Below are 24,439 nucleotides of genomic sequence, written 5' to 3' on the forward strand. Positions count from 1 at the left end.
CTGGGAGATGGTGATGGACAGGGAAGCCTGGCCTGCTGCAGTCCATGGGGTCGCAAAGAGTCGGATACGACTGAGCAACTGAAAAACAACAACAATTACTGGTTGCTCATTGGAATGGTATACATCCCAATCAACTCAATTTTATAGAGTGTTTAGTGACACAATTTGAAGAGACTGAAACAAGATATATCTTAATTTATATCCAAAAGTAGTTTTATGGTCTAATTGGGGAAGAAAGATAAAACAGCAGCAAGTAGGACAGCACACAGAATCAGGTGCTTATATTTCACAGAGAGCTGCAAACCCTTCTCTTGATTTAAATTGCATTCATCAGTTTCAGGGCTCAAAGGGCTAGAAGGGACTTTAATCCAAGGACTTTAATCTACACTAAGAGAACTTTAAGCCATTGATAATAAATTGATCAGGTTTCCACTTCTGGTAATGTCATACTAGCTTTTTGCAGTCCAACCATCAAACCAAGCACAACCAGAAAATATGGAAAAAACATTTTTAAAACATTGCATTTTAAGACATTGAAGAGCTACCAGAGCAGTGAGGACTTTGGGAGCCACAAGCCCAGAGAAAAGGAAAGTTCAGTACTGGGCATTTGAGGCATTTGCTAATTCACAAACAATAGCTGTGAACTGGCCAAAATGTGGTGGCTGATAAACTAAGATAAGGAGAACTTAAGCAGTCCTGTTGAGTTTGTAGACAAAACTTGGAGTTCAAGACCTACCAAGGAGAATGAGCCATGATAAACACCCTTGGCCTTCCATTAGAATCCCTAAAGGCCTACACTATACAACTAGAGGATGAACCAGAATTTGACTAGCCTTCTCAAAAATTGGAGCCCAGCTTTGCATTTGCTTATTTTCTATTTGGATTCAAGTGATATACCCTTACCCTAAAAGTGATGTTCCCCCCTTCCAAGGCAATAGGAAATACTCTGGATCAAGGTACTGTCAGCAGCAGCCTCAGAGTATCACAGTACTTTTCATATATCTCTAGCAATCCATCAGAAATAGCAGGTATACCAGAAGACCAAATGACCAAAAAGAGAGGGAGAGAAAGAGAAAGAAACAAAGAATAGATCCAGCCAGAAGACCAAATGACCAAAAAGAGAGAAAGAAAGAAAAAAAAAAAAAAACAAAGAAATACATCCATAAGATATATAATTATTGGAAATATAATACATAGATTTTAAAATACCTTTTAAGTATTTTTAGGAAACCAATGACAAGATGGATAATTTCAGCAACTAAATTGAAACAACGTAGCATTACATGGAATGTGAAGACTGAAAACTATAATAGTTGAAAGTAACAACTCAATAGAAGGTTTAATTGAACTTCAGTTCATTCACTCAGTCATGTCCGACTCTGCAACCCCATAGACTGCAGCAGGCCAGGCTTCCCTGTCCCATCACCAGCTCCCAAAGTTTACTCAAACTTATGTCCACTGAGTTGGTGATGCCATCCAACCTTCTCATCCTCTGTCGTCCCCTTCTCCTCCCACCTTCAATCTTTCCCAGTATCAGGGTCTTTTCTAATGAGTCAATTCTTCGCATCAGGTGGCCACAGTATTGGAGTTTCAGCTTCAGCATCAGTCCTTCCAATGAATATTCAGGACTGATTTCCTTTAGGACGGACTGGTTGGATCTCCTTGCAGTACAAGGGACTCTCAAGAGTCTTCTGCAACACCACAGTTCAAAAGCATTAATTATTCGGCACTCGGCTTTCTTTATGGTCTGACTCACATACATACATGACTACTGGAAAAACCATAGATTTGACTATATGAACCTTTTTTTGGCAAAGTAATGTCTCTGCTTTTTAATATGCTGTCTAGGTTGGTCATAACTTTACTTCCAAGGATTAAGCGTCTTTTAATTTCATGGCTACAGTCACCATCTGCAGTGATTTTGGAGCCTCAAAAAACAAAGTCTCTCACTGTTTCCACTGTTTCCCCATCTATTTCCCATGAAGTGATGGGACTGGATGCCATCTTAGTTTTCTGAATGTTGAGCTTTAAGCCAACTTTTTCACTCTTCTCTTTCACTTTCATCAAGAGGCTCTTTAGTTCTTCTTCGCTTTCTGCCATAAGGTGGTGTAATCTGCATATCTGAGGTTATTGATCTTTCTTCTGGCAATCTTGATTCCAGCTTGTGCTTCATCCAGTCCAGCATTTCTCATGATGTACTCTGCATATAAGTTAAATAAGCAGGCTGACAATATATAGCCTTGACGTACTCCTTTCCCTGTTTGGAACCAGTCTATTGTTCCATGTCCATTTCTAACTGTTGCTTCCTGACCTGCATACAGATTTCTCAAGAGGCAGGTCAGGTGGTCTGGTAGTCCCATTTATTTCAGAATTTTCCAGAGTTGGTTGTGATCCACACAGTCAAAGGCTTTGGAATAGTCAATAAAGCAGAAATAGATGTTTTTCTGGAACTCTCTTGCTTTTTCCATGATCCAGCGGATGTTGGCAATTTGATCTCTGGTTCCTCTGCCTTTTCTAAATCCAGCTTGAACATCTGAAAGTTCATGGTTCACGTATTGCTGAAGCCTGGCTTGGAGAATTTTGAGCGTTACTTTACTAGCATGTGAAATGAGTGTAATTGTGCGGTAGTTTGAGCATTCTTTGGCATTGCCTTTCTTTGGGATTGGAATGAAAACTGACCTTTTCCAGTCCTGTGGCCACTGCTGAGTTTTCCAAATTTGCTGGCATATTGAGTGCAGCACTTTCACAGCATCATCTTTCAGGATTTGAAATAGCTCAACTGGAATTCCATCACCTCCACTAGCTTTGTTCATAGTGATGCTTTCTAAGGCCCACTTGACTTCACATTCCAGGATGTCTGGCTCTAGGTGAGTGATCACACCATCGTGATTAACTTAGACATCACTGAAGAAGGTATTTATGAACTGAAATACAGATCAGGAGAAAATATTTCAGGCTGCTGCTAACCTGAAACACAAAAAGGCAAAAGAAAAATACATAAAAAGGCATAAAAGAGTTTAGATCATGTTGAAAAAGTCTAATTTACATGTAATTCAAATCATAGAAGGAAAGGATCTAGATTGAGGCAGAGCAATATTTGGGGAGATAATGGCTGGGAATTTTCCAAAACTAACCAAAGACACCAAACCACTGATTCAAGAAAACCACACCAACAGTAAAAGTGAGGGGAAAAGACAAAAAAAAATTTTTTTTAAAGCAGTTAGAGGAATAAAAGTTATCAATACTTCCTTATTGAGAAGAAATTCACATAACATAAAACTAACGATTTTAAAGTGGGCAGTGGCGTTAGTATATTCACGGTGTTGTGTAACCACCATTTCTGTCTGGTTTTTAAAAGCTTTAAACATCCCAAAAGGCAACCCCTACACATTAAGTTCTTGCTCCCTATTCCACTCTCCCTTCAGCCCCTGGTAACCACCTCATCTGTGTTCTATCTCCATGGGTATACCTGATCTGGACATTCATATAAGTTGAATCATACGGAATATGTGACCTTTTGTGTCTAGCTTCTTTTACTTAGCATGTTACAAGGATCCATCCACACCATAGTATGCATGTATCAGTACTTCATGCCTTTTTATGGTTGAATAATAGTATAATAGTCTGTTGTATATATGTATATATGTCACAATTTGTTCATCCATTCATCTTCTGTTGAACGTTTGGGCTACTTCTACCTTTTGGCTGTTGTAAATAATACTGCTATGAATTGGTATACAAGAATCTGTTTGCAGACTCCCCTGGCCACACAGTGGATAAGAATCTGCCTGCCAATGCAGGGGACACGGTTTCAATCCCTAGTCCTGGAAGACTCCACAGGCCATGAGGCAACTAAGCCCATGTGCCATAGTCACTGAGCCCGTGTTCTAGAGCCTGCCAGCCGCAGCTACCGCACCTGCGTGCCACAAGGACTGAAGCCCGCACACCCGAGAGCTCACATGCCGCGATACGGAGCCTGCATGCTGCACGCCTGCCCCTGAGCCTGTATGCAGAACCTGTTTGCTCTGCAGCAAGAGAAGTTACCACAATGAGAAGCCAGTGCACTTCAAGGAAGAGTAACCCCCACTCGCTGCAACTAGAGACAGCTCGAGCGGAGTAACGAAGACCCGGCACAGCCAAAAATAATAAAGAAAAAAGAACCTGTTTGCGTCCCTCTTTTTTAGTACACTTTTAAAATTGTATTAAATTTTGGCTGTGCTGAGTCTTTGTTGTTGCAGGGGCTTTTCTCTAGTTGCAGAGGGCAAGGGCTGCTCTCTCGTTGCGGTGCCCCAGCGTCTCATGGCAGTGGCTATTGTTGTGGAGCGCAGGCTCCAGGGCACTCGGGCTTCAGGAGCTGTGGCACGTGGGCCCAGTAGTCGCTACTCCCCAGCTCTTCAGCACAGGCTCAATAGTTGTGGCATACAGACGTAGTTGCTCCAAGGCATGTGGGATCTTCCCAGATCAGAGATTGGACCCTGCATTGGCAGATGGATTCTTTACCACTGAGCCACCAGGGAAGCCCTGCACCCCTCCTTTTAATTATTTTAAGTTTGTACCTAGAAGTGGAATAGATGAGTCATATGGTAATTCTATGTTTAATTTTTTGGAGTGAAGTTGCTCAGTCATGTCCCACTCTTTGTGACCCCAGGGACTGTGGCCCGCCAGGCTCCTCTGTCCATGTAACACAACATAGATAAGGTGGCTCACTGGTAAAGAATCCTCTTGCCAATGCAGGAGACGTGAAAGCGGGTTTGATCCCTGGGTTGGGAAGATTCCCTGGAGGAGGAAATGGCAACCCACTCCAGGATTCTTGCTGGGAAAATCCCATGGACAGAGGAGCTTACTGGGCTACAGTCCACGGGGTCACAAAGAGTTGGACACGACTGAAGCGACTTAGCACAAGCACAATACCCTTTAAAATGGCCAAGATGGCAAATTTTATGCTATGTTTTTTACTATAATAAAAAAAATCAATAATAAAAGAGTATCATGGCAACTTGTGGTAATAATCTCTGAAATTTAAATGAACAAGTTCCTTGAAAAATACTAAGTACCAAAACTGACACAGAAGAAACAGGAAATCTGAAACAGGAGATCTAAATTCTCTGAATTTATTACTGCCGATGCTGCTGCTGCTAAGTCGCTTCAGCCATGTCCAACTCTGTATGACCCCATAGACGGTAGCCCACCAGGCTCCTCTCTCCCTGGAATTCTTCAGGCAAGAACACTGGAGTGGGTTGCCATTTCCTTCTCCAGTGCATGCATACATGCTAAATCGCCTGAGTCGTGTCCGACTCTGTGCGACCCCATGGACAGCAGCACACCAGGCTCCTCTGTCCACAGGATTCTCTAGGCAAGAATACTGGAGTGGGTTGCCATTTCCTTCTCCAGAATTTATTACTAAACCTAAGTAATAAAGTCATAGTTTAGACTCTTCCCTCAGAGAAACACTCCAGGGATAAGAGACTAAGAAGTACAAACTGCTATGTATAAACTAAGATACAAGGATATAGCATATGGAACACAAGGAATATAGCCAGCATTTTATAGTAACTTTAAATGGAGTATAATCTATAAAAATATTGAATCACCATGCGGTATACCTAAAACTAATATAATATTATATATATTATATTATGAGTGTTATAATACAGACTATACTTTAATTTTTTTAATGATTTTTTAAAAATTTGAACTCTAGACCTAGATGGTTTCACTGGTGAATTATTTATAGTATCTCATGAAGAAATAAAACAATCCTACACAAATTTATCCAGAGAATAGAAAAAGAGGAACAAACTAAGTTCCTCATTGCAGGGCTCAAGTCCTGCAATGAGACCAGCATAACATTAACACCAAGCATGACTAAGACATTACAAAAAGGAAAATTACAAGTTAATTTATTTTATCAATATAGATACACATATTCCAAATAAAATATTAGCTAAATGAATTGACAATATATAAGTAGGAAAAATTACAGCCAAGTTAAATTTGTTAAAAAATGCAAGGTTGAAAATCAGTGGGATTCAACACATTAACAGAATGAAAGTGAAAAGTCATATTTTTATCGTAATAAATACAGAAAAGGCATTTGCTGAAATTCGACACCCATTCTTCCTTATCTAATAGAGTATTCTTCACTGATAAAAAACTAGATGGTAAGACTTTATAAAGGTATGGTATTTAAGATTGGGAGGTATTGATGCAAGGATGGATGTATAGCTTAATAGTACAGAATATGGTCCCCAAACAACCATGCATTTATGGGCACTTGGTCATGTGAAGGTAGCACTGTATAGTAGTGAGCATGAGAGTGGTCTTTTCAATCAGTGGTTGTCCATCAGCTGAATATCTATAAAGAAAAGCAAAAGTCGCTCAGTCCTGTCTGACTCTTTGAGACCCCATGGACTATACAATCCATGGAATTCTCCAGGCCAGAATACTGGAGTGGGTAGCCTTTCCCTTCTCCAGGGGATCTTCCCAACCCAGGTCTCCCACATTGCAGGCAGATTCTTTACCAGCTGAGCCACCAGGGAAGCCTAGGAATACTGGAGTGGGTATCCTATCCCTTCTCCAGCAGATCTTCCCAACCCAGGAGTTCAACCGGGGTCTCCTGCATTGCAGGCAGATTCTTTACCAACTGAGCTACCAGGGAAACCCTATAACAAGAAAGTGAATCTTAATTCCTACTTTACACCATACTCAAAAATGAATTTGAAGTGGAACATAGATCTAAATGTGGAAAGTAAAACAATGGAGCTTCTGAAAGATAAAACAATATCTTCAAAACCTTGAGATAGGCAATTTCTTACATAGGAGTCAAAAGAGCACCAACCATAAAATAAAAGATAGATAAATTGATCCACACTAAAATTAAGAAATTCTGTCTGTCATAATACACTATTTTAGAAGAAAACCTATAACATTTATAGCAAAGTAATAAATAGTATTTATATATTACTTACATAAAGTCATAACAAAGGACTCACACTCAGAATAAAGGAAAAGACTGACAACCTGATAACAAAATGAGCAAAAGAAACATTTCAGGATGAGCAAGATATACAAATAGCCTAAAAACATATTAAAAAGTGCTCATCCTTTTTAGTCATCTGCTGCTAAGTCACTTCAGTCATGTCCAACTCAGTGCGACCCCATAGACGGCAGCCCACCAGGCTCCCCCGTCCCTGGGATTCTCCAGGCAAGAACACTGGAGTGGGTTGCCATTTCCTTCTCCAATGCATGAAAGTGAAAAGTGAAAGTGAAGTCGCTCAGTCGTGTCCAACTCTTAGCGACCCCATGGACTGCAGCCCACCAGGCTCCTCTGCCCATGGGATTTTCCAGGCAAGAGTACTGGATTGGGGTGCCATTGCCTTCTCCGTTTTAGTCATCAGGGGATATAAATTAAAACCACAATGAAATACCCCTTATATACCCACCAGAACTGCAAAACTTTTTAAGTCAGAAAAACATCAAGAATTAGTGTAGATATAGAGCACCTGGAATTCTCAGCCACTGCTGGGGGTAAAAATTGGTGCAGCCACTTTGGAAAACTGCCAGTATATACATCTACCTAAGACCCAGCCATTTCACCCCTAGATTAAACTGAAGAGAACTGGATCCACATGTGTGCAAGAGATACATAAAAATGTGTGTGTATGTGTGCTAGGTCACTTCAGTCACGTCCAACTCTTTGCAGCTGTATGGACTGCAGCCCTTCAGGCTCCTCTGTCCATAGGATTCTCCAGGCAAGAATACTGGAATGGGTTGTCGTGCCCTCCTCCAGGGGATCTTCCTAACCCATGAAAGTCTTTTACATCTCCTGCATTGGCAGGCAGGTTCTTTACTGCTAGTGTCACCTGGGAAGCCCCCACACAAAAATATTCCTAACAGCAGTATTCACAATAGCTCCCAATGGAAACAATGCTCGTGTCCATTAATAGAAGATTGGGGGACTGCCCTGGTGATCTAATGGCTAAGACTCCAAGCCACCAATGCAAGGGCCCAGGTTCAATCCCTGATCAGAGAACTGGATCCCACATGTCACAAATAAAAGATCTCCTGCCACAACTAAAAATCCCACATGCCACAATTCAGGCACAGTGCAGATTAAAGAATAAAAATCTTCTATTTTTATTTTTTTTAAATAGAAGATTAGATAAATAAATTGTGGGGCAGTCATACCATGGAGTATTACACAGCAACAAAAGTGAACAAACTACGTGCTGTATTCAATGACATAGATGAATGTCACAACATAATATTGTCTGAAAAAATCCAGGCATAAAAGAATATATACTCTGTTTCTATTCATGTAGAATTAAAAACAGGCAAAACTAAACCATGGTCTGAAAAGTCTGAATTGTGGTTTCCTTTGGAGGAAAAGAGAAGGTCTGGTGACTGGGATCAGTAGAGGTGCTTGTAGAGTGCTGGGAGGGTTCTGGTTCTTGACCCAGTGATTTCACAGGTATCTCCTCTGTAAAAACTCACCCAGCTGTAAACTTATACACTGTGCACATCTGTATACAGGTTGTACCTCCATTAACAGCTTACCTAGTGACATCATGTCGCCGATAATAAGAATCAATTAATCAGTAAACAAGGTGTTTCCAGGGGTTGAAAAATTTACCATGCTTTCTTGGCAAAGCCAGCATCATGCTTTTCTCTAAAATTCAGCTGCTTGTGTGTTCCTCTCTTGATATTTTATTTTTCTCAAGCAAACTGGTTAATAGCTGGGTAGATTACTAAGTAAATTCTGACCCATGGTTTATTACCAAAGATTTGGTGTCAGCTGATCAATACACTAACACAAAAAACTTAGGTCATTTCCACTTCTGGAGGCTTTAGTTCTTCCTGCAGAGCAGAAAACTCTCTCTTTTCTCAGTTTCTTTTGTTTTGTTTTTTAAATCTTTAAGCTTTAAGCCCAGTTGGACTGTGCAGATTCTTCTGAGCGCTGAGACTCAACAATCAGAGATCAAATATCCCATCTCTTACTTGGGACTCATCTTAAGAGGTCTGCTTATACAGATGGCACGCATCTTTTAATTCATCCCAGGTTTTTAAATACAGAAGTTTTTAATAAGGAAAGTTAAACAAGAAGAAGTGATCATGAAATGCTTTAATTTAAAACTATATATAATATCTTTCCTCTCCTCCCTGTCCATCATATCATTTAAAAAATAAGAACAAAGTTACAGCAATTATAATACCTTATTTCAAGACTCAAAGAGCTGTAGTAATCAGGACAGTGTTGTGTAAGTGTGAAGATGGACAAATGAGGACTTCCCTGGTGGCCCAGTGGTTAAGAATCCACCTTCCAATGCAGGGGACATGGGTTCAATCCCTCCTCGGGGAACTAAGACCCCACATGCTGCAGGGCAACTAAGTCTGCATGCCACAGCTAGAGAGCCCACGCGCCCCAACGGCTGAGCTCAGGAGCTGTAGGGTCACGTGCAGCAAGTGGAGGACGCCTGCATGGCACAGTGAGAGGCGTGGCACAGTGAGAGCACTTGCACGCCACAACAACCCCCACGAGCCACCACCGAGACCTGCCACGGCCAAACAAACAATTCAACTGCCCAGAAAAAGACCACACCGATTGACTGATGGATTTTCTTTTTTTTTTTTTTTTCCACCTTTTAAAAAAAATTGGAATATAATTGCTTTACAATGCTGTGTTAGTTTCTGCTGTACAATATTATGAATCAGCCATATGTATACATATTATGTAGAGATATGGATCAGCTCACAGTGGCTGTCTGAGAAAGGACTGGAAATTACTGGTCTTAACATGTGTAGAGCTAATCATGTAAAGGAACTTTGATATAGACAGAAACTTTTTCATGCATTCTGACCTGTCAGTCTGCCCAACTGATGACCCTGTGCCCTCTCCTACCTCCACCGGCCTGCTTAGCTCAGAACAGAAGCCTTCAAATGTATAAGTGGAATCTTTTTAAGAGCACCAGGCAGCTTTTGCTGGGAGAGCGCCAGTGGTTAATCTCTTGGGGATCCAAGCACTGACATTAATATATTTAAAGTGTGCTTACACTGAGGGATGTCTGTATTCTTTTCATAAGAGCCCAAAATGGACATGTTTGAGAAAATGTGATGCTTTGAAGATAATCCACGTTCTTTTCCTTCAAGCCAGGTGGGGAGTGTAGACCTGACGACCTATTAAGTCCATTTTTCTTGCTCCTTTTCCAGGTGGTCACTTCTTCCATCGGAACTCTCTGTCCCCTCGAAGCCTGGTGTACGAAAGTGAATTCTCCACAATCGAACCATCTTTGGACATGTATGATGAGAACAAAACCTGATTTTTTTAAGTGGACCGTCACTTCCCTTTGATTTGTGATCGCCTTTCTTGTTTTGTATTCTTCTGTCAGTGTCCATTTTGGGAGAATGGCAGTGCTTTCCAGGCACAGGTTGGGGCTCAGGGTTACAAAGTCCCCCAAGGTGAGGCTTTGAGGGCAGCTTTATTGCCCAGGTGGCCTCATGGCACGGAAAACCTCCCCAAAGCTGGCCACTGAACATGGGCCCCGAGAAGCCTGGCTGTTTCCAGAGAAGAGGCGGGGCCCAGGGGTTAGGATTGCTTTGCCAATGGGCTCTGAATAATCACATGCTATTCTGTGTTGGGGTGACGCTGGGGTCCTTAGATAACTTTTGTGCTCCCCACTCATAAAGCATACTAAAGCCTGTCAGCACTGCTTCCCACGCGTGCAGGGCACACGTTGCCGCTTCGTGGACTGCTCTGTATCTTCCTGTCTCTGACTTTACTTCCTGTTAAAGGGCCTCCTTCTAAGGGTTCCTAATAGAAAGCCTCGTCTTTTGTTCCTCCTCTGAGGCTGACCCCGAGCGCTGCAGCGGAGCCGCAGGCTGTGCGGGGTGGGCAGCTGTTCATGTTGTTGCTGGCCCCCCTAGAAGAGCATGGCATAAAGTGAGCAGTGCTCCTGTGACCACTGAGACATGGAAGGTCTTGTCCCCGAGGCTGGTGGACCTGTCTTCTTGGCAACTGCTGAGGGGTATGCGGAGGGGTTGCTCAGGAGGCCAGCTGGGCATGGTGACCCCTGGGTGACGGCCCGTGGTTGTCAGAATCAAAAAGCTCAGAGTGCTTTCTTGAGAAAAACCAACCACCTCCTTGCTGTGAGATACCACATAAGCACCCCTCTTAAGTCTACCCACCCAGCCCAGTGCCCCCCCGTCAGCCTCAGCTGAAGCACGAAGTGGGCCCAGGAGCTCACGGCATTGCAGACATCAGAGACATGTGTTCTTCCCACGTTCAAGCTAACCTCTCAAGAAACATGTATCTCCAGAGAGCGCCCAGCACAGAACCACAGTGAGCTAACGGATGAAACCGACCGCGCGTCCTTTCTGCTCAAGAACACGCCATAGTTCCGCCTGTTCTCCTGCGGATATGAGCTGTGTAGAGATGCACCTGTAAACCCGCAGCTCCTCGTGTGAGACTGGGCACTTCAGTTCCATGTGCCTGGAATGTGATCCGAGAGCAAGCCACGCAGACTTGCCCTGTTATTCGTATTGACTCTGTAGGACAGAGTTTGAGGGGAACACTTGCCATTTCTCCTGTGAAGCTGGCTTCTCCTGCTGTGATGTGTTGCTCAGATGCCTCAGACACAGTGGTGCCTGGAACGCAACGCCTCAGAGAATCAGGGTGCAGTGTCACCTCCGAGTGACCAGCAGCATGCTATCATTTGAGGCGGGAGCAGTGCAGAGTTAACAGCTTTTTCTTTTGAGCTTTAAGCAAGGGCTTTTATTTGGTTTTCCTTTGTACTCTAGTCTTTGTACTATAAAAATATTTTTGATAAACAGTTCCAAGAGAATACTGTTTAGAAAGACGGGTCTGCCCCCTGGCTTTACGTGAGAGAATGTGTCTCAAGGAGAGCAGAACTTGGTCTATCAGAGGTTCCAGACATGCACCTGCGTTAGTGTTTCGTTTGGCCATCTTCCAGCGAAGGTGGCTCAGTTCTGACCATGTTGTCACTACCATGACCTTGTTTTCCTGAACCAGAACTTAGATCCCAGTGGAGCGTCTTCTGATTTGTGCATTATGAAAGCATATATGTTAAATTTCACTCCAGACATTCCTTTACTGAAAAGAAATGAAATTACTTGAGAAGAAACTAAAAATTTAGACCCTAAAAGTCTGCCTATTCATATAATATTTGAATTTCTGGTAAATCTAGGGCACACATCCACTGTCAAATAACCAAAGAGGCATTCCTTACGAGGAAATTCTCTCAGAATAGTGCTTCAGATCCCAATTCTTTCCTAAAACTTGGGGCCACTTTCCCACTCAGCTACAGAATGTCCTGCCTTTGTCCGGAGAGACAGTAACTTCTCCGGGAAGGTCATATCTTCCAGGAATAGGGACGGTAGCATTTTTTGTCCCAAACAACACGTTGTCTCTTTGCTGTAGCTGTGCCAAGGGGAAATCCTCTGTCCAGCCTCCACGCCACCCCCAGGGATCCTGGCAGAGGACGGGACCCCAGGCTGCTTGCAGAGAATGCACTTCTCACTATAGGCAGTCCTGCCCTGAGAAGCTTGAGGTTCGGGGAGCAGAGTGTCTTGGAAAGTTGGGGTTTAGAGACGTGTTTCTGCCCTATATCTCAGTTTTTGCGAGTCTTACAGCTGCAGTGGTTATTAGCCAGGAATGATATGATAATCTCTGATTGTTTTTTGTGAGTTTGAGGGGAAGGGGGCAGAGAGTACTATTCGAAGAGTGGGAGGGATAGAGGAGTGAGCTTCTGAGCTTCTTACACCACAAACCCTCTGACCCTTCAGGAGACTGCTCTGAGCTGAGCCTGGCTCCCAGTGCTCCCTCTGTAAAGACGGGCATGGCCTCCACCCTGTCTCCAGGCCGAGCCGGGTGAAAAGCCAGCAGGCATCACAGGACAAGTGTGGAGCTGGGCCTGGAGCAGCCACATCCGTTAGCTGATCTGTGAGGAACTGGGTTGTGACAGGTAAAATGCAAACTTGACAATTTGGTGGTTTTTAACTTCCTAAGGGAAGAACTGCCCAAAGCCCTGCTTTCTTTTCAGGAAAGAGAGGGAGAGAGCAGAGGCGCTTGGTCCAGTAACAGCCACGCTGTCCACAGTACAAGGGCTAGGCTTGGCCGTGTGCGTGGGCAGCGTGTCTATCCAGGGCTGCCCGCCTCTGCCCTCTCAGGGGGAGACAGGCTTTACCACCGGGAGCTTGTCTTGACAAAGTCTGGTGAGTCCCACTTTTGAAGAAAGGCCTGGCCTAGAGGAGTGTCACGACACACTTCCCTGAACACCCTGATGTAGACTGCTGCACCAATCTGAAGCTGACAGCCCAACTTCTGAAAGGTGGGGCTGCACAAAGTTTAAGCAAAAGAGAATAACTAAATTTGACTAACTTTATATTTACTGTGGGCTTTATAAGCTCTTCTCATATTTTAATACCCCTCACATCCAGTTCTTTTCTTGACTTATGTGTTATATGAAACTGGTTTTAATGGAGAAAAAATCAAAATGTTATCTTGCTTCGTGTTCGCCTTTATCATCTAAGCGGTGATTCTGCAGGAAAACAAGGAGATGGTGTTAATATCTGGTCACCTGTGACAATGGTTGGTGCTCATAAACTTCATGAAACAAAAGCACCATTTCCAGGAAGCAGCATTGAGGGAAAAGGTAGGAAGTTCTCACTAGATGCCAAACACATACATAGGGAGTTACAGTGAATCCAGTGATCATTAGGCTGTTACTAAAACTGGCACATTATCAGCCAGCCGAGATGTGAGCCCAAATGCAATGGTGGTGAATGATGAAGAGGTTTCAGGGCGTAGATGGAAGGGTGTGGTGCAGCTCAGGACCCCCACCAGCAGGACCTGTGGTCGCTGAGGATGCCATGCAGGCCAAGGGGCTGAGACCAGCAAGGCCTTGAGTTCACCTCCTGGGAAGGGAGAGCTTTGCTGTGGGGAGGGCCCACATCTCAGCTTTGCAAAGAGGAGGACCTGGGAGGGGGGCGGGGTGAGCCGGGTAGGCCTGCGGTGCCTGGGTGCTGGCATCTGGCTGAGAGTGGGGGAGGAGGGAGTCCTCAGATTGAATCGGAAGCCTAGTGCTGGTCTCAGTGACCCAGGGGGTTGGTGGGACACAGGGGGAGAGAGACATGGGGACAGTTTAGATCTGAGGGCTGGCAGGACCTCTAGGGGAGGCATAGAGATACAGCCCTGGACCTCAGGCAGAGGTGTGGGGAGGCAAGGGTGGTCAGGGTGTGGCTCCACTGGGCATCAGAGTACTGGGAAGCTGTGTTAAATGGACACATTACCTAGAGCTACCAAAGTAGGCACCATGTCAGCCAGTCCTCGCGTGCCCCAAATCTCTCCCTCCCCTCCTTCCCACACACACTCACTGGGGTTAGAGTCTCCTAAAGTGGGTACAGACAGGCCTGGGGGTCCTAAGCTAAGCTCAGATGATGATGGAAGCCAGAATAGGGCAAAAATTGCCCACTGATTTGAGAACCAGGACAATGACATTTGAGGACAGAAGGGGCTACAGACAGCAACTGACTTAGAAAAAGCCACTGAGCAGAACTTCCCTATTCAAGAAAAGTGGTAAGAAGAGAAAAGTGGTAGTCACTTCACTGCTGTGCCAGGAGAAGCCTCACTAATGCCCAGAGATGGGGTTTGGGGTTATTAAACTCAGAATTCACTCCCAACTCCATATATGGGGCAACTGTTATGACATCCACAGCTTAAAATAAGTGTCTTCCCTGTTAAAGGCAGTTGTTAAAAGTGAGATGCGTCGACTTTTGCCTTTTCTTTTGGCCTTGTTGATAAATCACTCCAAAGTCCATTTGGAAAAGGATGAAATGAATGTCATGTTCATGGAACATCCATGGATGTGGTTAAGATTCTTTCAGCAGGACTGGAGCACGCCTTAAAGATTTTAAGTTTTGTTACAGAGAAAATTCAGGGAAAAAGGCTACAGAGGTAAGGTGCCTGTGTTTCCTTCATGAAATTGTGCTTTTTTTTTTTTTTTTTACTGTCCTACATAGCAGCAGGAAAAACAAAGCATGCCAGTTCCCACAACCAGAGGAGAAGGGTTTCTCCCACAAGAGGCCGTGTCCCCAGCTGGCCAGCCCCTATCACTCCTCTGGGAGTCAAGTCAGGAAGTTTGCCCTCTTTCTTAGGGGTGCCCTGAAAGATCCCCAAAGGCTGAACCTTGGAGAAGAGTCCAGTGGGTCTCCAGTGGACATGGGGTAAAAGCAGTCACCTGAATTCTCCAGAGCTGCACCCCACTAGCCTTCAGTGGTCACAGAGGAGAGGCGATGCTGTTGGTCTCGATTGCTAAAAGAACAATATATTTGCCCAAGACTTGACTCTCATGGTCCCACAAGGCCCTGGGAGGCTCCCGGTTCATAACTTGGGACTTAACTGGGGTTTTGCCTCTTGCAGTTCACAATAGCTCAAGCCATTTTTTTCTTCACTTTGACTTGCTGGAGAGAAAGACACTTTGTGACAAACAGAAAACAAAGAAACTCTGAACTTTATGCAGACTTGAGTATCAATGTTTCAGAAGGATTCCGTGCTGCTGGAATCACTCAGGCCTCTGTCCCAGGTCTCCTAGTTCCTCCCACTGGATCGCCCACACGCATGTCCACAAAAAAACAGAGGTCTGAGGTGACACAGATCCAGCTCAGCAGCCTGAAAGGAGTAACTTTCTCAGAAACAGCAGGCCTGGGAAAGCACTGCCGGTGGCTCAGAGGCAGCAGCCAGAGCGTGCCTACTCAGGCTGACGGTGGCGTCCAGCTCAGCTGTAAGCACCTTTACAAACCGCACCCCTTCTTCTTCTGTGGAAGGGCCAAGAGTTGGAGGACGTCATTAGCACCCTTCTGGCAGCTGCAGTGGGGTCTTGACCCACTGGGACACATCTTCTAGGGTCACCCACTCATTTAATGCTGGCCCGAAATGGCTCACTTCTCACCAGTCCGTTATAGTCCACTTGGGCAGGACTGTGTGCAGGCAAGAGGCGTTCTGGTCATCTGGGAAGTCTGACTAGCTTTCATCAGCTCCTTACCCCTCAGGTGACAATCACTCTCTCCAGCTCTTAGCAACTTAGAGCTATCAGCCTCTGTGGAGAGTTACAGATGATTGTTCTGAGCTATTTTTACAAATTTAACCCAACACAAAGTGAATTCTAATTTGCTGTAGGAATTATCCTTCATCCATAATTATGTCCAGGTATATTTACACTTGGAGAAGAAAATGGCAACCCATTCTAGTATTCTTGCCTGGAGAATTCAATGAACAGAGGAGCCTGGCAGGCTACAGCCCATGAGGTAGCACAGAGTTGGACATGAGTGAGCATGCACACACATACACACATCCACACTATGTGATATTTAAGGAGTTTTCTAGTGACTGGGCAGTACTGAGCCAAATGTTTGTGGAAACAGAAGAGGTGGAGTAGGTAGGTCATCACGTCTCAGGCCATTTCTTTCCCAGCTGAGCAAGCTGTTCCTAAGCAGAAAGACTCATTGCCTACTGCCTACCAGCATGCCACAGGACCAGGCCAGTGGGTGTGACCAGCGCCAGAGTCCCACCTCCTCTGCTAGGTACCCAGCCTGAGCTGACACATGCCATCCTAGAGAGAAGTGAGAGGGTATCATGTCCATTCATTCCCTGGCAGCCCAGGCCTGTCTTGCTGACCCAGTTGGAAGAGCGGCACACTTGGCCCAATCTTAGGGCCAGAAGCTGGTGTCTTGGGCTGAGAATGGAAAGCAGGGTCCACTTCTGAGTGGCAATGACTCTAGCTAAGGAAACTGGACCCGGTGATTATAAAAACAGGAAAAGACTCCAAGCTAGGAAATGCTATTTGGAATATGGGGAACCCCATCACCTAATAGAACAATCCTGTTCCTAAACAAGAGGAGATGTTGGTCCAAGTCCTAGGCCACATAGGTCACAATTGTTTTTTTACCTTCAGTAGCTTTTATACTCACGTTAAAGTTAGCGCTTTCATATTTCGGCCATTCAAAGAGCTCAGTGCCTCTTCCTCTGAGTTTCTGCAAACTATGCACAGCATCTCAGAGGGTGGCATACAAAACTATTTTTCTAACTATAGCACAGGAAGTTTGGGGTGGGGGAGGCTTGGGATATACCTACATGTAGCCAACGACTTATTTTCCCACCTTGAGGGATGAAAGGGAGACTGTATACCTGAGTTTAATTCGCCATTGGATCTCTTGTACCAGAAAAAACACATATCAAATATCCAAGAAGTAAAATTGATCACTAGCTTAATCTGGGGACTCACTATAAGGAAGGGTCACTTTGACTAGAACACAGATACCTACAAATACAATGTGAGCTGATTTCTTGGCAACCTTTAAAATGTTCTGGGCAGCACAACTTCTAGGTCTGTACAGTTGATGTAAGTATAATTAAGTAGTGAAATTGTATGGTATATACCTATATGCCAATAGTGTATACCTATATGTGCAGGATTTGCTAATATAACCATTTCAATAAAAACTTATTGAAAAAGATGCATTGGCCACATGGAGTGCTGTTGGTGGAAACCTGTATCAGTGAGGACTCTCTTGGTTGCAAACGACTGAAACCCCAACCCAAACTGGCATAAGTAAAAAAATAGTGTGGTGTTGCCCAAATGCTAAGTCAAAAAAAAGTGTAGTGTCTCCCAAAAGCTAAAATGCCATGAGTGTGCGTATATCACTTACGGAATGTTTTGGCCCTCAAATACTGAAACCAAGACACATCTGCTAGTTATAGCCTCGTTCGCACAAGAGCTGGTCTGCCTCCCCAGGAGACCAGAGTGGTATCTCCTTGACCCTGATTGGCTTGGTTGGAAGCACATGGCCATCACCGAACGAGCCACTGTGGTTACAGAGGTAAAATGTGCCATTAGCCAAGGCCAGAATTGGCTCTTCTTTGGCAGCCACGAGCGCATTCAGCTTCACCTGAAAGACAGGAGCTGAGAGTTGAAAGACGTGGTTGCTACAGCAAAATCATGATGGAAGGAAGAAATGGATGTTGGGGCAAAAACAGCAAATTCCAATACATGTAGAAAAGAGTTGGAACCAGGAAGGTGTGGACGTTAATACTACTTCTGCACTTATTAGTATGAAATTGGCAAACCACCTGTCTGGATTTCAGTTTTATCTCTTTAATATTGACCTCAAAATACCTATCTTCTAGGGTAAATGAGGGGAGAAGGCAATGGCACCCCACTCCAGTACTGTTGCCCGGAAAATCCCACAGATGGAGGAGCCTGGTGGGCTGCAGTCCATGGGGTCACTAAGAGTCAGACACGACTGAGTGACTTCACTTTCACTTTCCACTTTCATGCATTGGAGAAGGAAATGGCAACCCACTCCAGTGTTCTTGCCTGGAGAATCCCATGGACGGAGAAGCCTGGTAGGCTGCAGACCATGGGGTCGCACAGAGTCAGACACGACTGAAGCGACTTGGCAGGCAGCAGGGTAAATGAGTGGGGATTGGATTTAAAATAATGAAAGAAGTAGGCTTAAGATCATATATCCAGTTACAGCTCAACAATTATATTAAAATGGGCAAAGACTCTGAATAGACATTTCTCTAAAGAAGATATACAAATGACCATCAAGTACATGAAAAGATGCTCTCTCACCGTATCTCACTGTGTGCACTGTTGCTGAACCCATGGTAGGCAAGGCACGAACTAAGAGGCTGAAAGAAAGTGCAGGGAGCTGTAGGAACTGCAGATGCGTTTATTCTCTCCTGGCTGGCGCAGCAGACATGGCATGACGTGACCGCACACCACCACAAGGGCTTTCCAGCTGGAGCTTATACGTGCTTACGGAACAAAAGTAGCCTATGGCCAAGCGAGTACCTTGTGACACGCCTGCACAGTGCCATAAATGACTCAGCTGTTACATAATAATCATTATTACAAAATGTGGGGCAAGAGTGAGAGAGCCAGGCTGAGAGAACCTGACCACAGCCATCTTGGCTAATTTGCTCTTTCCCTGCTGCTGCTGCTGCTAAGTCGCTTCAGTCGTGTCCGGCTCTGTACGACCCCACAGACGGCAGCCCATCAGGCTCCCCGTCCCTGGGATTCTCCAGGCAAGAACACTGGAGTGGGTTGCCATTTCCTTCTCCAATGCATGAAAGTGGAAAGTGAAAGTGAAGTCACTCAGTCGTGTCTGACTCTTAGTGACCCCATGGACTGAAGCCCACCAGGCTCCTCCATCCATGGGATTTTCCGGGCAACAGTACTGGAGTGGGGTGCCATTGCCTTCTCCCTACAGATGCTTAATATCAAAAACCACTAGGGAAATGCAAGTCCAAACCACATGAGATACTACTTTATATCTACTTGGTGGCTATAATAAAAAACATAGTAACAAGTGTTGACTAGATATGGAGAAACTACAACCCTCACACATTACTGGTGGGAATGTGAAATGGTGCAACTGCTTTGGAGAACAGTTTACAGTTCCTCAAACACATAGCTTTATCATATGGTCCAAGGGAACTGAAAACATGTTCACCCAGAAACTGGCACACAGATGTTCATAACCATGTTATCCATAACAGCCAAAAAGGGGAAATAACCCACATGTCCATCAACTGGTACATGGCTAAATAAAATGTGGTATATATAAGCAATGGAATATTATTCAGCCATAAAAAAGAAGGCTAAAACACAGATGAGCATTGACTCCGTTACAGTAAGTGAAAGAGGCAAAACACAAGAGGCTGTATGAACCGTATGACTTCCTTCATATGTGTCTTCCCACTCACACTGGTCACTGAACCCAGGGTAGCTCAGGCGCAACAGGGGAAGCTGGAAGAAGACTCGGAGGAGCCGCGGGGACTGCAGGCGTGTTATTCTCTCCGGGCAGCGGCAGCTGGGACTCTTCAAAGACTACTGATAAACTACGACAGACAAAAGCGGCCCACGGCCGAGGAGGCGCGCAGGCCCAGACCAAGGTCAGCATCATCGTTGTTTACAGAACATAAGGTATGAGGCTGTGACAGTCACAGGCTGTGTTGTCAGTCACCCTCTCCAAAATAGGAAAAGTCCAGAATAAGCAAAATTATAAGGATACAGATAGACTGATTTCTTGGGGTGGGGGTGGAAGGGGTTGGGGTATAAGGAATGACTGCCAAGAGCTAAGAGGTTTCTTTTTGAGATGATGAAAATATCCGGAATTCTGCTGCTACCTCCCAGCCTAGCGTGCTGTGCTCTCTGCCTGTTCCCATCAGGGCTTTGCCTTCCTCCTGGCGTCGGATTCCCTCCTTCACAGAGTGTTTAGGGTCACAGAACTTTGGGAATACACTAATCACTGTCTTGTGACTTTTACAGCAGTGAGGTTTATGGGAATGTGAATTCCATCTTTGAGATTAAGGGAGGAAAATGAAGTAGGCTTAGCACATTCTAAGTGCTCAATAAATGTTTTTTTTCCTTCTCACAAAGAATAGTTCTCCAAAGGTGGTCTCCAGATTAGCAGCATCAGTATCACCTAGGAGCTTATTAGAAATACAAATACTCTGAGGTGGGGCCCAGCAATCTGCTTTAACGAGCCCTCCAGGTGATACTGGCGCACACTCAAGCAGCTGCACCATTTCACCTTCCCACCAGTAATGTGTGAGGAATGAAGGCACAAAATAACCCTTTACCTCCCCTCAGGGGATTAACAAGTACAGTTGACCCTGGAACAACAAAAGTTAAGGGCACCTACCCTTTGAGAAGTTGAAAAATCTGAGCCTAACTTAATGGCTCTCTGAATCCAAGGTTCTCCTCTATCTACACTTTTGCATCTGAGGATTCATGCAACCACCAATTATGCAGTACTGGTAGTGTTTAAATATTTTTTTTTTAATGAGAATATAAGTGGACCAGTGCAGGTCAAACCCTAGTTGTTCAAAGGTCAACTGTACTACCAAATTCTTCAAATTTCCAGAAAGTACAATGCAGATCAGTTTAAGCTTCCAAGGTCTTAAAACAGGCCTCTGCATTCTGGAAGTTGGTTCAGATTCTCAAGCAATATTTCAGAAGACTTAATCACTCTGGCTGTTAACCATAAAACTACCTATTCATACCTATATCTATTCATATTAATATTAGATTCTTAAATGCCAGTGATAGAAACCCAATTCAAAACCATCTTAAGCCCCTATGAATGATTCTAAAGTGCCCCCCTTCCCTCTGGCTTCCTGCAGGACTCTGGCGGCCTAGTCCAGCAGACAGATACTGCATTCCGTTTAGCCCTGGTGGCTCAGCGATAAAGATCCCCCTGCCAAAGAAGGAAAGGCAGGTTTGATCCCTGGTCAGGAACATCCCCTGGAGAAGGGAATTGCTACCCACTCCAGTATTCTTTCCCTTCTCCAGGGGAATCTTTCCAACCCAGGGATCGAACCTGGGTCTACTCACATTGCAGGTGGATTCTTTACCAGCTCAGCCACAGGGAACCCCAAGACTACTGGAGTGGGTAGCCTATCCCTTCTCCAGCGGATCTTCCCGACCCAGAAATCCAATCTCCTGTCTTGCAAGCAGATTCTGTGGGTCTCCTGCGTTCAAGGCAGGAGAATCTGCCTGCAAGTCAGAAGACCCCAGTTGGATTCCTGGGTCAGGAAGATCCACTGGAGAAGGGATAGGCTACCCACTCCAGTAGTCTTGGGCTTCCCTTGTGGCTGAGCTGGTAAAGAATCCGCCCACAATGCAAGTAGACCTGGGTTGGGCAGATTCCCCTGGAGAAGGGAAAGGCTACCCACTACAGTATTCTGGCCTGGAGAATTCCAGGGACTATATATAGTTCATGGGGTAGCAAAGAGTTGGACAGGACTGAGCGACTTTCACTTTCCAGTATCCTTGCCTGGAAAATCCCATGGACAGAGGAGCCTGGAAGGCTACTCTCCGTGGGGTCGCAAGAGTCAGACGTGACTTAGGGACCAAACAGCAAATCTTGATTCATGCCTATTGCCCCAGGCGACATTAACACTTCCCTCTTTCACTCAAAAGGGTCTTGTGGACTGTGAAGCGGTCCACCCCTACAGGCAAGCACTGGGAGAGCAGGGATCCCACATGCCCAGCCTCCCTCTGCTGCTTACCCAAGCTCGTGCACAAGCCTCCAGGGCCCCAGGCCAGGTGCTGCCCCCGACCCCAGGCCCACCCAGCCTAGTGACCCCATCCATCAAGTGAGGGGACTGCACTGGTTTCTGAGGACCCCGCCAGCTTCCTAACAACCCGTGCTGGACTCCTTGAGATTCCCTTCGTCTTAGGCCCAAGCGTCAAAATGAGTTACCACAACAGACTAACACTTTTCCAGCCACCCTTTCCAAATGTTAACAGGCACTGGTTTGCTCTGAACAGTCAGCTAAAAATGTATTTCCAAAGGCTATTCCTTTACATTTTCCCTGCAAACCCTGGATAGGTTTTTACAAAACGCCAGGCGCCCTGCTACCTGTGAATTCAACCATTCCGGCCACAGGCCATTGGCCCCGGGACTGAACCGCTCCTCGATGAGCCGGCCGCGCGAAGGCCTGTGGCTAGAAGGCCAAGAGGGAAGCGGAGAAGGCCGAGCTAATCCGGCCTGCGAGCGGAGGCCGGGGCCGGTGGGCGGGGAGAGCGGAACGCGCTGCGAGTCCCGAGGCCCCGCTGTCCCGGCGGCCGCCAGGGGGCGCCGCCGGCCGCGCGCCCCGCCCCGCCCGCTCGGCTCCGCGAGGCGACGGCGGCGGCGCTTCCGCCCGGCCCGCGTCGGCCGGGTGAGCGCGGCGCCGCGATGTGGCTGGGCCCGGAGGAGGTGCTGGTAGCCAACGCGCTGTGGGTGACGGAGCGCGCCAACCCCTTCTTCGTGCTGCAGCGGCGCCGCGGCCACGGCAAGGGCGGCGGCCTCACGGGTGAGAGGCGCGCGGTGGCCGGGCCTGTGGGCGCCGCCGCGGGGCGGGCGAGGAAGGAGCGCCGGGAAGCGAGGGCCGGCCGGCCGGCCAGCGCCGGACAGGCCGGGCCGCGGAGCGTCGCTGCGGATGCGCACGTCGTCGCGCGGCGGGGCAGGGAGGCGTGGGGCCGGGACGGGAGAGGGGCGGGAGGCCCGAAAGCTGGCCGCGGGCGGGCGATGGGGGCCGGCCGGGGTGGCGCCAGGTAGGGACGGGGCTGGGGCCTCGAGGAAGACATCTGCGCTCGCGTCAGGGGGGCGGCCGGGGAGCCTGCGGTCAAGCGGGGAGGCCAGAAGAAGGCTGGCGGCGGCCCCTGCGGGATTCGGTGCTGGGACCTTCCCGGGGCTCAGCGGAGGCTTGTGCAGCTTCCCGGAACGCATCTCACGGCTGAGAGTTCGCGGGATCTCCTGGGCCTCTGCTTCCCCCAGGCCTCCCAGGAGGGGCTGAGGGACACAAGCATTCCTTTCCTTCTTCTTTCCCCGCTCACCGAAGAATTGCCTTTTTAGTGAGATCAGAGTTCCTCCCAGCTGCTGCCTGACTCAGCTTCCATCTCTCCAGCTTCTCCTCATCCGTCTTTCCCTCTTCTTGGTGCATTGGACCTGCAGAACGAGGCTAGCTGGATCACCGATATATGTGTTCTGATGACCTAGGCAGGGTGCCTCTTTGCCCATCTGGGCACTACACAGGACTGCATCTCCTGGGGTGTGTGGCATTTGGGTTCCCGGGGATGTCTCCTGGGCACTCCTTCTACAGGTGTTGTCCAAAGTCCAGGCACTGCCAAAGCAGACCTGGATCAGTCTTAGGCCAGACCAGTGCCCGTGCTCCTCTGGCGGCCCATTGTTGCCATTTAGGACCTCGGACCCAGTGTTGCCGGGTCTTCTAATTATCAAGAGAATTTTCTGTGAAACGTCCTAATGTTAAATATTAGAAGCTAGTATAGGCCTGTCAGGCGCAGACAGAGGCTTTCCATGGGAGAACGCTTCCTTCAGCCTCTCCTGGGCCACCTCCTGATGTGGAAGTTTGTGGGGTTACCAGGAAGACTGTTGTCTTCAGTGCCTTGAGCCCCCTCCCAGAGGCCTCTGGAATCGCAGGATCCAGTTCCGGACCTGCGTCCTGGACTAGGCTGTTCAGTGGAGGTTAGACAGCAGCCCCTCTGCAGAGACTGACCGGTGGTCCACCTCGAAGCCTATGTAGAAATTAAATGCTTGGGTGCCCAGTACCTTCAGGTATATCAGCATACCTATATTTCAGTCTCAGTGCTTGCTCTGTGCTCTGCATTTCCACAGGTCACCTCAGTGCATGGCTGGGTCCCTCTGTGCTCTGCCTTCCTGTGCGGAGAAGGTTCTTTCTTCCACACTCATCTCTCCATGTCCCCCAAAGCAGACTCTCCAGTTCCCCCTGGGAACTATGCCTTGAACTCTCTGCCTTAGCTATGATTAGTCAGTTCTGGCATGGCCTTTGCTGTGGCCTTCTCTGTGCCATGATGGACATTATGGTTTCCTGAACACACTCTTCTTGCAG

General features: G+C 46.5%; 2 protein-coding genes and 1 long non-coding RNA gene across 4 annotated transcripts in view; 2 read left to right on the forward strand and 1 right to left on the reverse strand.

Moving 5' to 3' along the window:
• Positions 1-17,526, forward strand: part of RNF130 (ring finger protein 130) — a 185,115-nt gene extending 167,589 nt beyond the window's left edge. Inside the window, exon 8 of the mRNA XM_070792319.1 lies at positions 10,207-17,526. Within this exon, the coding sequence (XP_070648420.1) occupies positions 10,207-10,316 (110 nt within the window). The 3' untranslated portion in view covers positions 10,317-17,526. The remainder of the gene's footprint in view (positions 1-10,206) is intronic.
• LOC139184011 (uncharacterized) lies at positions 1,156-21,469 on the reverse strand. The gene is made up of 2 exons (XR_011567427.1): positions 18,648-21,469; positions 1,156-2,967 (listed from the first exon to the last, which is right to left on the reverse strand). It is a non-coding gene; the product is annotated as an uncharacterized lncRNA (long non-coding RNA).
• Positions 21,470-22,707: 1,238 nt separating this feature from the next.
• The window catches only part of TBC1D9B (TBC1 domain family member 9B), a 40,551-nt gene continuing 38,819 nt past the window's right edge, over positions 22,708-24,439 (forward strand). Inside the window, exon 1 of one of the 2 annotated variants that reach the window (XM_019963707.2) lies at positions 22,708-22,882. In XM_019963707.2, the coding sequence (XP_019819266.2) occupies positions 22,765-22,882 (118 nt within the window). In that variant the 5' untranslated portion in view covers positions 22,708-22,764. The remainder of the gene's footprint in view (positions 22,883-24,439) is intronic. The other variant, XM_019963708.2, reaches the window with a different exon arrangement.

Source organism: Bos indicus, chromosome 7 (assembly GCF_029378745.1).
Source record: "Bos indicus isolate NIAB-ARS_2022 breed Sahiwal x Tharparkar chromosome 7, NIAB-ARS_B.indTharparkar_mat_pri_1.0, whole genome shotgun sequence".
Classification (NCBI taxonomy): domain Eukaryota; kingdom Metazoa; phylum Chordata; class Mammalia; order Artiodactyla; family Bovidae; genus Bos; species Bos indicus.